Genomic DNA, 13,516 nt, shown 5'->3' with positions numbered 1-13,516 from the left:
ATAATATATTTTCTGCTGCAGATAAACCTAATCTACAGCAAAATTTTGGCCATGGACCTTTCTTTGTTAAAATAGTAGCATATAGTCCTGAAGTATGTGAATTGATTAAGATGGCGTTTTAATGACATCCGTTATCAGTGTGACTACCTCCAACCCACCAGATCAGTGACATGCTGAAACCTCCATAGACGTTCAGACAAGACAACAAGTGGAGAAAATAGAATATGAGCTATAACTGATGGAAAAAGTGTGCGTTAGATTCAAAATAAACAAATAACATCCATTTTTTTCTTTTTAAATTCACGCTAGAACTAATGCTCCAGATGTTTCTTATGACTTAACCCTGACTGACAGCAGGAATAAGACAACCACTGCCACATATGTGTATGACACATTGTCTAATCCTTATGGTTGGATGGCTCTGCTCTTGGATCAAGAGACCTACTCACTGCAATTTGAGACTCCTTGGATCAACAGATCGCTGCAGGTAATTTATTCAATGGTGTGTTCCATTCCCAAGGGGTTATTATGTTTCATTTTGTAAAATAATAATTTACAGGTATTAGCATCTTCTGGTGTTCATAAAGAAAACTATAGCAACATTTTGGCCAGATGAATATAACCTAAAAAAGAGATAGGTTTTTTGGTTTTTTTTTTGAACTTGAGCATTTTATAATCTGTTTAAATCTAACTTTGAATGCAGAGTAGTGGTTCTGCCTGAATTTTTAACTTTATTAATACAATGAAACACAGCTTCTAAGCAATCTACGTAATTGTATTTTTATATTATGGATTAAGAACTAATTTAACCCAAAGAAAAGTGTTCAAAGCCAGAAATGTCTTAACAAACCATTTTGACATTGCATACTGCCACCTTGTGGTCAAGAATTAACTTGCACATGAAAGTCGACTTTCATTTGGGTTGGGTTGAAGAAGGCAAAGGATTAGGGGGAGCAAAGATAGGGATAGTCATGTAGGAAGTGGGTGCATTTTCTGAAAAAAAAAAAAAGCAGTAATGAGTTAGGTTCTCTCCAGATTCTTTTTATCCTTTTAACACATTTCTTTCTTCTTGTCTCACTATACATATTTTCCCTAAAAGTCATGAGTGCAGTCTTAGGGAACTAGAAGCTGTGTGAGAAGGGCGGTAGTTCTGGGGGAATTCAGAGCAGAAACTTTATCCTCCCACCATCTCCTTGAGAGGGGAGCACTCTGTCCTTCCCTGGAGTTTCCTATGAGAACATTTCGCAGGATTTTCATAAGGTGAAGGCAGCAAATTGGTGACTCTGGAGGTGGCCAGCCTGGGTTTCCAGCCTTGCTCAGCACTTTTCCACTTTGTGATGTGGGACAGGTTTCCTGAACCACTCCCTACCTCACTTTCTTCATTTGTAAAATGGGGCAGTAATAGTGACAGTCACAGGGGACTTTGCAAGGATTGAATGACAGTGTTAGTTATTACTGCTATAAATGGATGGCGCCCATATCGTTATCTGCCTCTTTAAGTTAAAGGTATTCTAGACCTGGCTCTGTCTCTTCTAGCTGTTTGACCTGGGACAAATCAATTCACTTGTCTGGGCCTTGGTTTTCTTTTCTGTTAATGAATGTTGTTAAACAAAAAGAAACTTTTGGCATCTTTCAGTCCTTACAATGTATGACTTTGTACTTCTAGTTATGAATTTTTTATGGCATGCATTTAAATAAGCCCATTCCCCACAAGAAAAAGATGTAAAAGAAAAGTCTGAGCATGAACTATCCTATTTCTAAACTACTCAGTGGTCTTTGTAGCTGTTTTTTGGAGGGGAGCCTTCCTTACTCAATGAGCTCTATTGTACTTTTCTCTCACGTTAAGTACTCAGCAACATTTAGCAACTTTGCTCCTGGGAATTACCTCCTGCTGGAACACACAGTCCTGTGGCCTTACCCTGACATCCTCATAAGGTGTAGGAGTCGTGTGGGGCGGTCTCTTCCGTCTCTTCCATCACCTGGTGAAGACCAAGGATGTGACTGGTTCTTCAATAGCCAACTGCGGCAACTCACCTACCTGGGTAAGTATAACCAGATAAGCATTTTGAGGGCAGGTAGTCAGAAGCTGCCATTTGCTCTTGAATTTCAGACATTTGTGCTTTGGAACCATGAGGGACTGAGGGGGCCAGCTGTGTGTATGGTTAAGTGGGTGGGCTGTGAAATCAGACTGCCTGGGTTTAAATCCCAGCTCCAACACTTAATAGCTACGGGGCATCGAGCAGTAACTCTTGCTCTCTAAGGCCCAGTCTTTTCATCTGTACAATGAGGTAATAACAGGACATACCTCAAAGGACAGGAAATTAAAGAAAAGATATAACATGTAAAACTTTTTATCAGAGTGCCTACCCAACAGCAAGTGCTTAATAAACATTTTTATTAATATTTTCTATTCACTTGTATTTGTAGAAAGATCAAGTGCACAGAGAAGTCAGGATGGCTGGCTATGGCCACACATATAGGAATAACAGAGAGTACAAGCTGATAGAAACAGAGACAGAGAAAAGAGGAATGAAGAGTGAAATAAACTTGGAAGCTGAGAAGGAAAGCCCTGGCAGGGTATCGAGGTCAGGATGATGAGAAGGCCTGGAAGGCTGATCTGGGGACTGGGGAATGGGCTCCCTCTCTCTTGTGTCAAGATGCTGCATCAAGATGAAGGATCCAGGAGCCTCATCTTATGGGGCTGGAAACCCTTCTGTGATTCCAGAGTAACAGATGGCTAAAGGATTCCTTATCTTCTAATGGTGCACGTTTCATGGGAGATTTCTTTTGATTTCTTGGTGTTCATCTTATATTCCTTTTTTACACATTAGCATGGGTCACTCTGAGCACCATGATGTCCACCGATGCCAACCTCACCTCAGCATGGTCTGCAAGGAGAGTCTGTCCAAATGGGTCTCTAGAATGACAACTTTAATATAAATTGGTCTTAACAGATCCTGGTCAAATTCAGGAGAACTCATCAGCCCTTGAACCTCAGCCCCTGCCACAAGCCAGACTTGTTCCTAAGAATGTAGAGAGCTGGGCAATTGTCCTGAGTCCCTTGTCCCTACTACTTGTGCCTACCTATATGTCAGTGAGTCTGAGCTACACTTGAGCCCTGGGACAATTAAATTTTGGTAGCGCCAGAGAGAAGAGTATGGTACTTCCTTGGTATTTTTTATCTTTGCCAAGTAGATTGTTGTATATTTTATTTGCACTGAATTGTACCGTTCAAATTGTATTTCTGATGTGATCCATCCATAAATGTAACCTGAAACTATAAAAACTCAAGATGAACAGAGAACTTGTGAGTATTTTACCACTAGGGTTGAATACAGCCATTAGCAAGAGCAAATAGTTGGCATTAACTTTAACTATGTCCATTCAATTGATATATATTCTGGAAAAAATTTAATTTCAAAGTGTTCTCATTCTGCTCCTTAGTGTGCTCTTCAGAAGTATGTCCATTGGTCAGATTCTGTTCATGAACTGTCTCATGAAATTCTCATGTAATACAAAATGCTAACAGGACATATGGGGCTTAAAGAAAAAAAAAATCAAATTATGCAGTTACAGATTTTCTTCCCCTTTCATAGTATTATTTATTGAATTAATATCAACTTTTACCATTATTCTTTATATACACATATATGGTATAAATATACATCTGTGTAAATACATGTGTATGTATTTAAGTGTAGGTATACCATTGTATGCATATATTGTACATATATGATGTAGATGAATATTTTCGGTAAAACATTGTTATTAGGTATATAGTTTTCATTAATTTTTACAAAATTCTTTCTGCCAGAATACCCTAGTATTTCTACCTTTGAATAATAAGAATTGAGAGAGGAACAAGAGGTCGCAGAGGGTTGGTGGAATGTTTAATGAGCCTGGAGGCCCTGGTGTCTTGGAGAGGCTTCCCAGTGTTCCAAGTAGTGGCTTTCAGGGCCATTGGTGCCTCCTCCACCCTCTGAGCGCCTGGGGTTGGCCAGAGACTCTTGCGTCCCATTTCTGGGCTCGCGTGTGAGGGCAGGAGGACTCAGGAGGAATGGAGGCTCGTGCTGCCCTCCTTGCTGGTGTCCCACGCAGCAGGTCAGGTTGTGTGGATTTGCTTATGAGTTTGGGTCTCCTCTATGTAAGGTTTACAGCATGTTTAGGAAGGCTAATGATGGCATAATGCCTAAATGTCAGTCAGGTAGTTGTAGGTGGGACCCCAAAAGACCCCAGCAATAAAGTTCTAGTCCTGTGCCATGCATTTTATATATTGGTTAGTTTACTTTCACTTATTGTTTTACTTTGGTGGGATCATGTTCTTTTATAGGTCTGTGACTGGGATATGTTACGCAAAATACATACAGTCTAAGAAAAAAGCCTAAGCCAAGACCTCACATATTCTTGGGATTAAAATAACAACAACATAGGGCGAATATGTGTACAAAAGTTTCATTTTATTGTAGGGAAACTGCTTGACCTCCTTGAGGTGCACCGAGTTTCCTGTTGGACTTTCAGGGTGGGTGTGGGGGTCCTGCTCCTTTTCTTGGCTGGCAGGTCGCTCAGGGTGCTGCTTCACTGACAGCTGGCCGGGTTTCATTCATTTCTTCACCACTTCTAAGTGGACCATCTTTTGTATTATTTGTTTATGACTTTACCACATCCCCCAGGACAAGAAATAAAAAAAAAACACACAATTATCTTCATTTCCTCCATTTGGCTACTTCATATGTGATTTGAGATACCTGACTGATCTTAGACCCAGCTGAGAATGGGGAAAATCAGAACCCAGGCATTCTGGCTCCTGGCTATGGATCTCTCCACTAGAGTGTGCTGCCCACTAAATAATCATTGATCACTGACCAAACAGGGAAGGGTACGGGGGGTTGCTCTACTGGGTCATGGGAGTAAGCTTCTCACTGATCCCCAGTGACAAAGGAAAAAAAATTTTGCACATATAATATGTTTTGACCCTTGCATTTCTCTTCTCTATCAAGGCAAGTTTTGTCTTTGTTCAGCAAACATCTTTATGGAATGCAGGTTCTTTGGAAAGCTCATGGCCAGAGCTTAGGGTTTAAGGTTTTAATCAGTGGCTGGCTGGCTATTTTACCTGGGGCATGGAATTATAAATGCTCCACGCCTCAATAACTTCATCTATGCAGTGAGGTTAAGAATACTTATCTCTTGGAATTGTGGTACAAAATACCCAAACATGTGTGATTAGTATGCCATGTTACTTTACTACAAATTTTCTCAATAGATTATTTCTGTAGAATCTTTCTTACTTCCCTGACAGATTAACAATGTAACAAGCCTTGAACTCATCATAATCTTTCTGAAAGGGTCTCATTTTATTTTCCTTGACTAGATTTTGTTAAGATAACTGAGATTCATGATAATATGACATATATGATACATTGTTCCGATGATTGAAATTTAATACCACTTAAGCAACTGCTACCCACAGAATAAGATAACCTCGCTCATTTAAAAATATCTTTTAAGGAGATTGGTTCAGGTTGTCTTTCTAAAGTATCTGAGAATTCTGCCCAAGGAGCCACTTACTCAACAGACGACAAGTAAAGTACTTGAGTGCTACAGTTGTGTTAGGACCCAGGAGGGGCAATATTTGATGATAAACTATTACGAATCGCGGTTGTGAACTGTAACTTCTGTGCCATGCTTGGGAACAGGTATGGCTGTAGAACAAGTTTTATTTTCCAAGTCGAAGTCAAATCCAGCAAACCCATTTTTCTGTTTACATGATTTGATTCACTGGCAGCTCACATCTCCGCCTTACACAGCCAGCTTCCTGCTGCCTCTTTCCCTACTGTTTTTTTTCCAGGGATGTCTCAGTTCATGGTGTACTATTTTTATTTTTTAGTTACATTAACGCTATGAAATAATTAGTCAGCTAATTAATCTGGTTTACAAGCTTTGTAGGATTCTGCAGCTGTCAGTCAGGCCCAGGCCCCAGGCTTACATCTAGTCTCAGCTCTCTTGCCCATGTGATTCTCGTTGCCATGGCTACTGGCTACATCTGCTGACACCCCACTCTCTATTTATTGCTTAATTAAGAATTTCACGCTCAGCCCTTATCTGCCTCTAAGAACAAGCACACACTGTTAAGAAATTCCAAATTTAGGCCCAGGCACAAGGAAAGCCTTTCTTGCGGGCTTGGCTGGATGGAGCCTCTCTAACGATCTTCTCAGCATCCCAGCCGCCACCCTTCAATCAAAAATCATTAAATGGGACATAGATAATGAGCATGTAGCATATCAAAAGAAGGATGTTTGCTTGATCCAAAGGAGGAAAAGCTGCTAGGCTCCATGCTCAGCTCCACTTCAAAGGGAGATGAGACCCCTCATCACTGGGGCCTGATAAAGCCTCATTTGTTCTGGGCTTGACTTATGCAAAAGGTCTGGTATGTCCGAGTCCCATCTCACAGACGTGGAGTCCCCCCACCTCTAGCCTCCACCTCCAGCAGCCCCCTTTTCGGCCTTCCGCACGCTCGTGTGTCAGCACTTAGGCAGCTGGGTCCCCCAAAGCATCAGGCGGAGCGTGTAATCACTGACTCTCCACTGACAATGGCCACTTGTAAGGGGGCGGCCAGGAGGAGGTCTTCATCACAATAGGAACACAATTATTGCAGCTGCTAGGGAGGACTATGCTTCTTCCTGTAGAAATATAATAGGACTTGCCCAAAACAGGGGGACAAGGTTGTGGGAGAGGGGGTGGGGGTTGAGAGGGATGGGGGAAACAACCTTGAGTTGATTATTCATATTCTGACTCTTGGAAGCCCGATGTGGAACCAGTGGGGTTCCAGCAGCTGCTCGTGCACAGCCCGCTCCTAATAATTGTACATTCTGTCAGGGGTCAACTTACTTTTGACCCTGTCCTTTTATATTGGTAAAAGGCTCTTTAGGGCAAACTGTTGGGTTGTGGCAGGGTGCATTAAACACTCACAGCCCCTTCCACTTGCTTTCTTCCCCACCCAACCAGCAGCCGGTGATAAATTCATATCAGATGCTGAGCCATTCACCGCTGCCCTCCTGAGTTCACACAGCCCCCTCTCCCACCAGAGATGCCGGCGAGCTGGGACATTGTGTGAGGCGGCAGCTGAGAAAGTCCGCCTGTGAGGCTCAGAGGCTCCTCCATACCACCTTTTTCTGATTGCACTGAAAAGAGACATGTCTAGCCAGGCTGGCCAACGCTTGTCTCCAAGTGTCCCCCTCACCAAGATAAAGGAGGCTGTTTGGCATAAAGCCGGGGCTGTTGTCCGTGAGGGCGAGGGCTGTAGATAGGGAGACAGATGGACTTTATTGTCTGCACCAGGTGCCCTGAAGAACTCAAGTCACAGAAGGCTCAGAAAAGATGCCGTTAACTTGAGAGATCCTGAAAATAAGGAGGGTTTTTATAAGTTTGTGGCTAGAAGGTCACAGATACTGCTTCGGTTTCCCTTTTCTAAAAGTGCTGAGGGTGCTGGGATGGGGCAGGCCACTGCCTGACCCTTCTGTTCTCCAGCTGCCTGAGAACCCTATGCAGCTCCTTGAGATGGAATTCTGTTAGGATCTAAGATGGAGAGCAGACTCAACTGGCTCCTCAGATTTCTTTGCGAGGATTCTACAATATAAGCGGCACAGTATCGTAATCCTTCGAAACTCTGCAGACATTCCATGCTGAGTCCCTCTAAGGCAATCTATAGCATTCTAGTTAATAAATTAATTTACATTCTTATAGAAAACTCATTCCCCAAAGGTCCCCAAGGATTTTTACTGGTAATATAGAGGACTGACTTCAGGGAAATGCACTAAACTTCATGGCAAAAATACAGAGAATGGAACAGGAGCTGGAAAGGTGAAAAGGGATTTTGTCTCTTGATTACAAGCAACTTCTTCAAAAGGAAAAGGAAAGAAGGAAGGGAGAGATGGAAAGAAAGAAGGAAGGATAGAAAAATTAGAAGTCAGAATCGGGGGGAGGGGGCATAAAGGGACTAAATGGTAATGGGAAAAATACAGTGAAAAATTTTAAAGAAGTCAGAATCAAACACTTTTTCTAAAGATCACTCAGATTAAAGGAGCTCATGCTTAGCAATACTGGTAGCTACCCTCAGTTCACACAGGGCCAGGCACAGGTGCTATCAACCAGTATTCAAACTCAGCTTTTCTCAGGTTCCTTACTTATTCTAGTATACTAGTAGTTTTTGTTTGTTTCTGTAATCTATACTTATTGTTTAATTCCATTCTGCCTAAACTTTAGATATTTGAGTGCCACCTTCACAATTTATCACATCCTTATGGCTCCTGTACTACTATTTACTTAAGATTTTTCTTAAATCAATACCCACACCAAATTGTTTAAAACATCCAACCGTTTTCAAGCAATGATATTTATAAAACGATGGGTTTAATGACCTAATACTTTTTAAAAAATACTTCAACATTTGTATCTATTAAAATAAAACTTTCATGCTTCATATTTTATCATCTCATATTTTATATTTTGGGAATATAATGTGGTTTGTAAGCTTTTGGCATAATTGCTTAAAAGTAAGAAAGGTGAGCACAAGAATCTCTTCTTTTATCTGGGTCTTCTCACTTGTTAAGAACACCTGCTTCTTAGAGCAAACCATATTTTTGAGAGTACGGTATAAAAGAGGTTGTAAAATTCCTCAATTCGGTGCTTTCTAAATGTGCCTCATGGGCAGACAGCTGGAATGCTTGCTACCAGGCCCCGTCCCTTAAGTTCTGGTTCTGTGGATCTGCACAGGGCCCAGGAAATCACAAGTGCCCCATGCGTGGCAAACATTGCTCTGAGTCAGAATAACAATTGTTATTGTTCTCTGAGTTAATTAAGAAGATTTAATTGAGCTTACTCTCAGGACTGTGGTTAATGCAGATGTATCTGTCTGTTGGTGTCTCGATCAAGTTCTTTCACTCTTACACTTAAAAAATGTTATACTCTTTCAAGAACGTGTGTTACGAGGCATAATAATAGAAGACTCAAAGGGGATCACAGGATTTTCATAACATGTTTCTATGGAGGTTTTTAAAAGATCCTGTGTTATGAGGGCCAAGGTGACTTTGTCACTGTCTCTGTGAGATTGGAATCAGGCAGGAGCGTGGTCTTGTGAATCAGACCTTAGCTGCCCAGGGACCAATTGACAAGAAAGCCTTCTCTGTGACTAAGTGAAGGAGGCTAATATCTGCAGAGCAAGGTCAAAGTCACTGAGCAGTTAGGAAGAAACAGAGCAGGGGTGTGTAGGCGTGTGAGGCAGATCCAGGAAAAGAGGCGGAGGTGGAAGATGGGGCAAGCAAGCTGAAAACGCAGAAAGAGGAACAAATCCAACAGCTGGCTGATGAAGACAGAGCTAGCCTCTGGGTCCAGAGCAGACAGAAACAGAGAGAGAAGCCATGAGCCAGTGTGAGAATGGATGAAACCTACAGACACAATTGCTGTTTTGTGTTCTCTCCGTGTGTAGTCAGTGGCTGACTCAAGCTATATAAATGTGGGCCGAATAAGAGGTCCTAATGTGTGCTTAAACCTCAATGGCCAAGTGAGAATGCAGGTATAAATGAAGAGTAAAATAGGAAAGGAGTCTACAACCTGCTAAGATGCCTTGTGCTTTTTTCTTACTATGTAGATACTTATTTATGCCTTCAAAATTCCAAGACAGAATGGGACCTACTCAGGGAGAGAATTATCAATTTTTCTCTTCCCTGGTGCCCTAGTGAGGACAAAATTTACCAGTCACAGCACATAACTCTGGTGAGCACTGGTATCATTTCTAGCTGAGTAGCTCCCTTTTCTCTTACCAGGAGCTATTTTCTTAGCACATTTCTCTCTTCCTCCTAGATGTCTATATTTATAGCAAGCTCAGATCATATAGCACTTGTCAGAATAATTTGGCAACAATTGACCCATAGGCTTCTCTTCTTTCTGAGGACCAACCAGATACCCTTACAATCTGGGAAGGATCAACTGCAATGAGGCTCCATTTATAAACAAAGTAGATTAACCGCTCTCGTATTACAAACACAGAATCAGAAATCATAAGCACTGAGAAAACATATGTACAATATCACAGCTTATGTAAGGCTTTTAAACTCTTCCCAAGACAATACCTTTATTCTCAAGTGATTTTCATTTCTCTTTGCATTTATCCAAATTGGAAATGACACTTAACATTTACACTGTCTTTTATAGAGCCAAAGCACTTAACAAATTTTAGCAGAGCTGGTTAAGTTGCTTACAACTCTGAATACCATAGCTCATCATGATTAGGTGCAGCTGTAGAAAGAGTAAAGAGAATAAAAGCATATTTTCTGGGTTTTGATAACTGGTTCTTAGAATCATAAGCATGCATAATGACAGTGGTGATAATAGCTAATTTATTTTCCATTATATGCCAGGCACTAAGAATATTATGTAGATTATTTCATTTTTTTCTTCCCAATAACTCTATGAAGTAGATAGTAGAATTACTCCCATTTTTCAGATGAAGCGACTGAGGTTCGGAATGATGAATAACTTGTCAGTTGCCCACACCTGGGAACTGAAAGACCCAGGATTCAGATTTAGGCCTTGGACTCCAGCACCCACATTCTTCCCCACCACTCTCTGTGGCGCCACCCTCATGACACAGAAACAGCGTTTGGGAAGATATAACCCTCTGAGCTACGCTCACAGGCCTGACCTGTCTGCTGAAGGGCGTACACAAGTATCGCTGGGATAGAAAACCAGACTTCTCTACTTTTTTCTACTCTTAGTAACTTTTTGCCCTTTCCTCTGGCACTGAAACTATTCTTCTTAAATTGAATGATATTCACACACTAGCTTTAATCAAGTGAGCAATAGCTTTTCAATGTACATTTTGTTTCAATGTCTATTTTGGGGCAGAGGGTTCTCCAGAGGTGGGAACCATTTGTGCTTGTGTAGAGTCTGGACAAAATCAGTGGCCACCCAGGTCAGAAGCTGCTGGTACAGAGTGCGAGGCATGACAGCTCCCTGAGCCAGGAAGCTTCAGTTTACCAAGCACAGGCCCTGAGTGACTTAGTGAGTAAAGGGCAAGTGAACAGCCTATAATGGTGGCCGGATAAGTTGAAGGTCAGCCTTGTGAAGGTTACTCATCACAATGGTCACTACAGTGAGTGATACATACAGTATCTTTTTCACCTAGGGGGTTCTGGATATATTGATTATTTTCCTTTTACCTTAAGTTTTATCATCTTCCTAGTGTGAAAAATGATGTTTCTATTCTTCCCTCCCTCCAACAATTACTCTCATAAGTATAAATTATACTTATTTGAGGTTGAATAAATCTATAAAATAACTAGAGTGGCTTTGAAAATACCTTTACATGTAAGTTTACTTTTTTACTTTCCTTACCTCAGTGGCTGTGTCTTAAGGAAGAAGGCACTGATGTACTGAAATCTGTAACTTCCTGGGAATTATTAACAAGGATGATTTATATAACATCTTTAAATGAACTGATTTCCCTTCCCAAATGATTCCTGGAATTTATCATTTGTCTTTCTCAGAGTTTGATTCTATTATAATATTTCAATTCCTTTCTCTTACAGAAGAATATTATATTGTTACAGCCTTTTGCATGTTTTTAGGTATCTTGTTCATATTCTCTTTCCCTTTTCCTTCTGATTGAGCCTAACATTTTTTTCTATTTTGTCTTTTGGTTCCTTTAAGAAGATTGTTTCCTGCCTTTATTTCTTTAATTTGTTGAAATTGTCATTTAAACAGTGGCATCCAGAGTAGAGCACTATAAGCTTAGGATTTCTAGATTGGTCTATGAAAATTAAGTATCCAGCAATGTCTAATGTCCTAGGTACATGAGAAAATCCTTCCCTCAAGGATTTAGAGATGGAGCTAACAAACAATTGATGCAATCCTACATTAACCACAATTGATGCTGGATATATATTTGCTAAATTGAGAGCTAGCTTAGGATAAATATCACAGTATGATTTTAAAGTGCTTTCAGCTTCAGGAAATGCATAAATCGTTGTGAGCAGAAGTGGATAAGTTAATTCTAGAATAAAAAAGAGATAAGATATTGGGCTAGTAGCTTTATTATTATTATTATTATTATTAAAGACAGAAAAGTGGGTGAACTATGCAATAGGATAAAGAAACAATATAAATGAGTTCTTGGAAATAGTGATAAGGTAGAACATGTGAAAGAACATGTTGGCCATTGTACCTGGTCTCAAAATGTGTATGGTGTTAGGAGACAGCCACAGACTCATGATTCTTATAATGGGAAGAAATTTAAATGAGAACAATCCAAATGAGAAAAGAAGAACAGGAGAGATTTCGTCACTGATTCCTTTGGGGATGATTTTCTCTGTAACGTTTGGAAGCTTATGCTTTGTAATTAGGAAGCATTACCCTTGGTCTGTTTTACTCTACGATGGAGGAAAGGGTCAGGGTTCCAGGGAAAGGCCAATAGAGAGCATGGGTTTGACCAAGGTCTCCAGGCTGCATGCGGCCCTCAGCAGCCCTGGGCCCTGTAGTGGTGGGAGGTGCTGGCTCCCATGACATATGATAAGGCAGAAAGGTAATTAGCCAATAACAGACAAGGTGTTACTGAAAAGTGGAGTTCGTGCACCTGATTACTAATTAATCAGGCGTGAGAGCACCTTGTAGATGCATTCACTATTTAATTATAGCAGCCTCTCTTGGCAAAGGAGCATATGTTCCCAGCTTAATCTACTGGTTTATACTGACATCAAATTGTCATTATCAGAAAGAATCAGGCCTTTTGATTATTTCCACTAATTTATTGAACACTTAAAATTAATGAACCCCAGGCCTTTTAAATGTGCTCAGTTGGTTTGGAAGATGGAAGGAGAAAAGGGGAGTGGAGAAGAGCCTTCATTAAAAGGACAATTTGTTTGGATAAAGTAAAGCAAGTACATTTTATGGGTGAACTGAACTCTATTGGTGAAAAACAGAAATCCTAAAAGCTGAACTTTCAAAATGCTGGAGAGGAAATAGGGTATGAGGTATACCCTGCTTGACCAACATTGCCTCCAAAGAACATATGGCCAAAGGATTTTATTCTCTAATTATTGATGTGCCAATTCTCTGGGAGACCTCACTGCAATTAAGTTTAATCAAATAAAAGCAATCAAAATCAAATGTTGGAAATCAGTTCTTAGACTAACTAACAAGGACTTCATTTTTTCATTTTGAAAATTTAGTTATGTTGGTGAGAATATAGCATAAAGCCACCTCCTGACATTTGAATGCCTTTCGTATTAAGATAATCTTTGCATCACCTCCAAGATGTGGCTTTTTGTGTTCAGTTTCAGGTGAAGGCCAAGTTCAAGTGACTCTCCAGGTGAAGGAAGGTGTGTCCCCAACTATTTCAGGTGAGTATTAACCCACAAAGTAAAAAAAGAGCCTAGTACAGCAGAATGTCCTCCAATAATAGCTCTGCAAGCTTTTCACATCATATTGTTTATAGACAGGCAGGTAGGTATCAGTCCTAATGCTT

At 40.6% G+C, this 13,516-nt stretch overlaps 1 protein-coding gene across 1 annotated transcript in view; it reads left to right on the top strand.

Annotated features, from left to right (window-relative positions):
- PKHD1 (PKHD1 ciliary IPT domain containing fibrocystin/polyductin) overlaps positions 1-13,516 on the top strand; it is a 433,649-nt gene that overhangs the window by 218,533 nt on the left and 201,600 nt on the right. Inside the window, exons 48-50 of the mRNA XM_054569476.1 lie at positions 310-487; positions 1,847-2,042; positions 13,326-13,391. Coding sequence (XP_054425451.1) covers positions 310-487; positions 1,847-2,042; positions 13,326-13,391 — 440 coding nt within the window. The remainder of the gene's footprint in view (positions 1-309; positions 488-1,846; positions 2,043-13,325; positions 13,392-13,516) is intronic.

Source organism: Pteronotus mesoamericanus, unplaced genomic scaffold, assembly GCF_021234165.1.
Source record: "Pteronotus mesoamericanus isolate MK-2021 breed Mesoamerican mustached bat unplaced genomic scaffold, CSHL_Meso_final contig_20, whole genome shotgun sequence".
In the NCBI taxonomy this organism is placed as follows: domain Eukaryota; kingdom Metazoa; phylum Chordata; class Mammalia; order Chiroptera; family Mormoopidae; genus Pteronotus; species Pteronotus mesoamericanus.
Note: the sequence above shows the minus strand (reverse complement) of the source record. Positions and strands in the feature narration are given on the sequence as shown.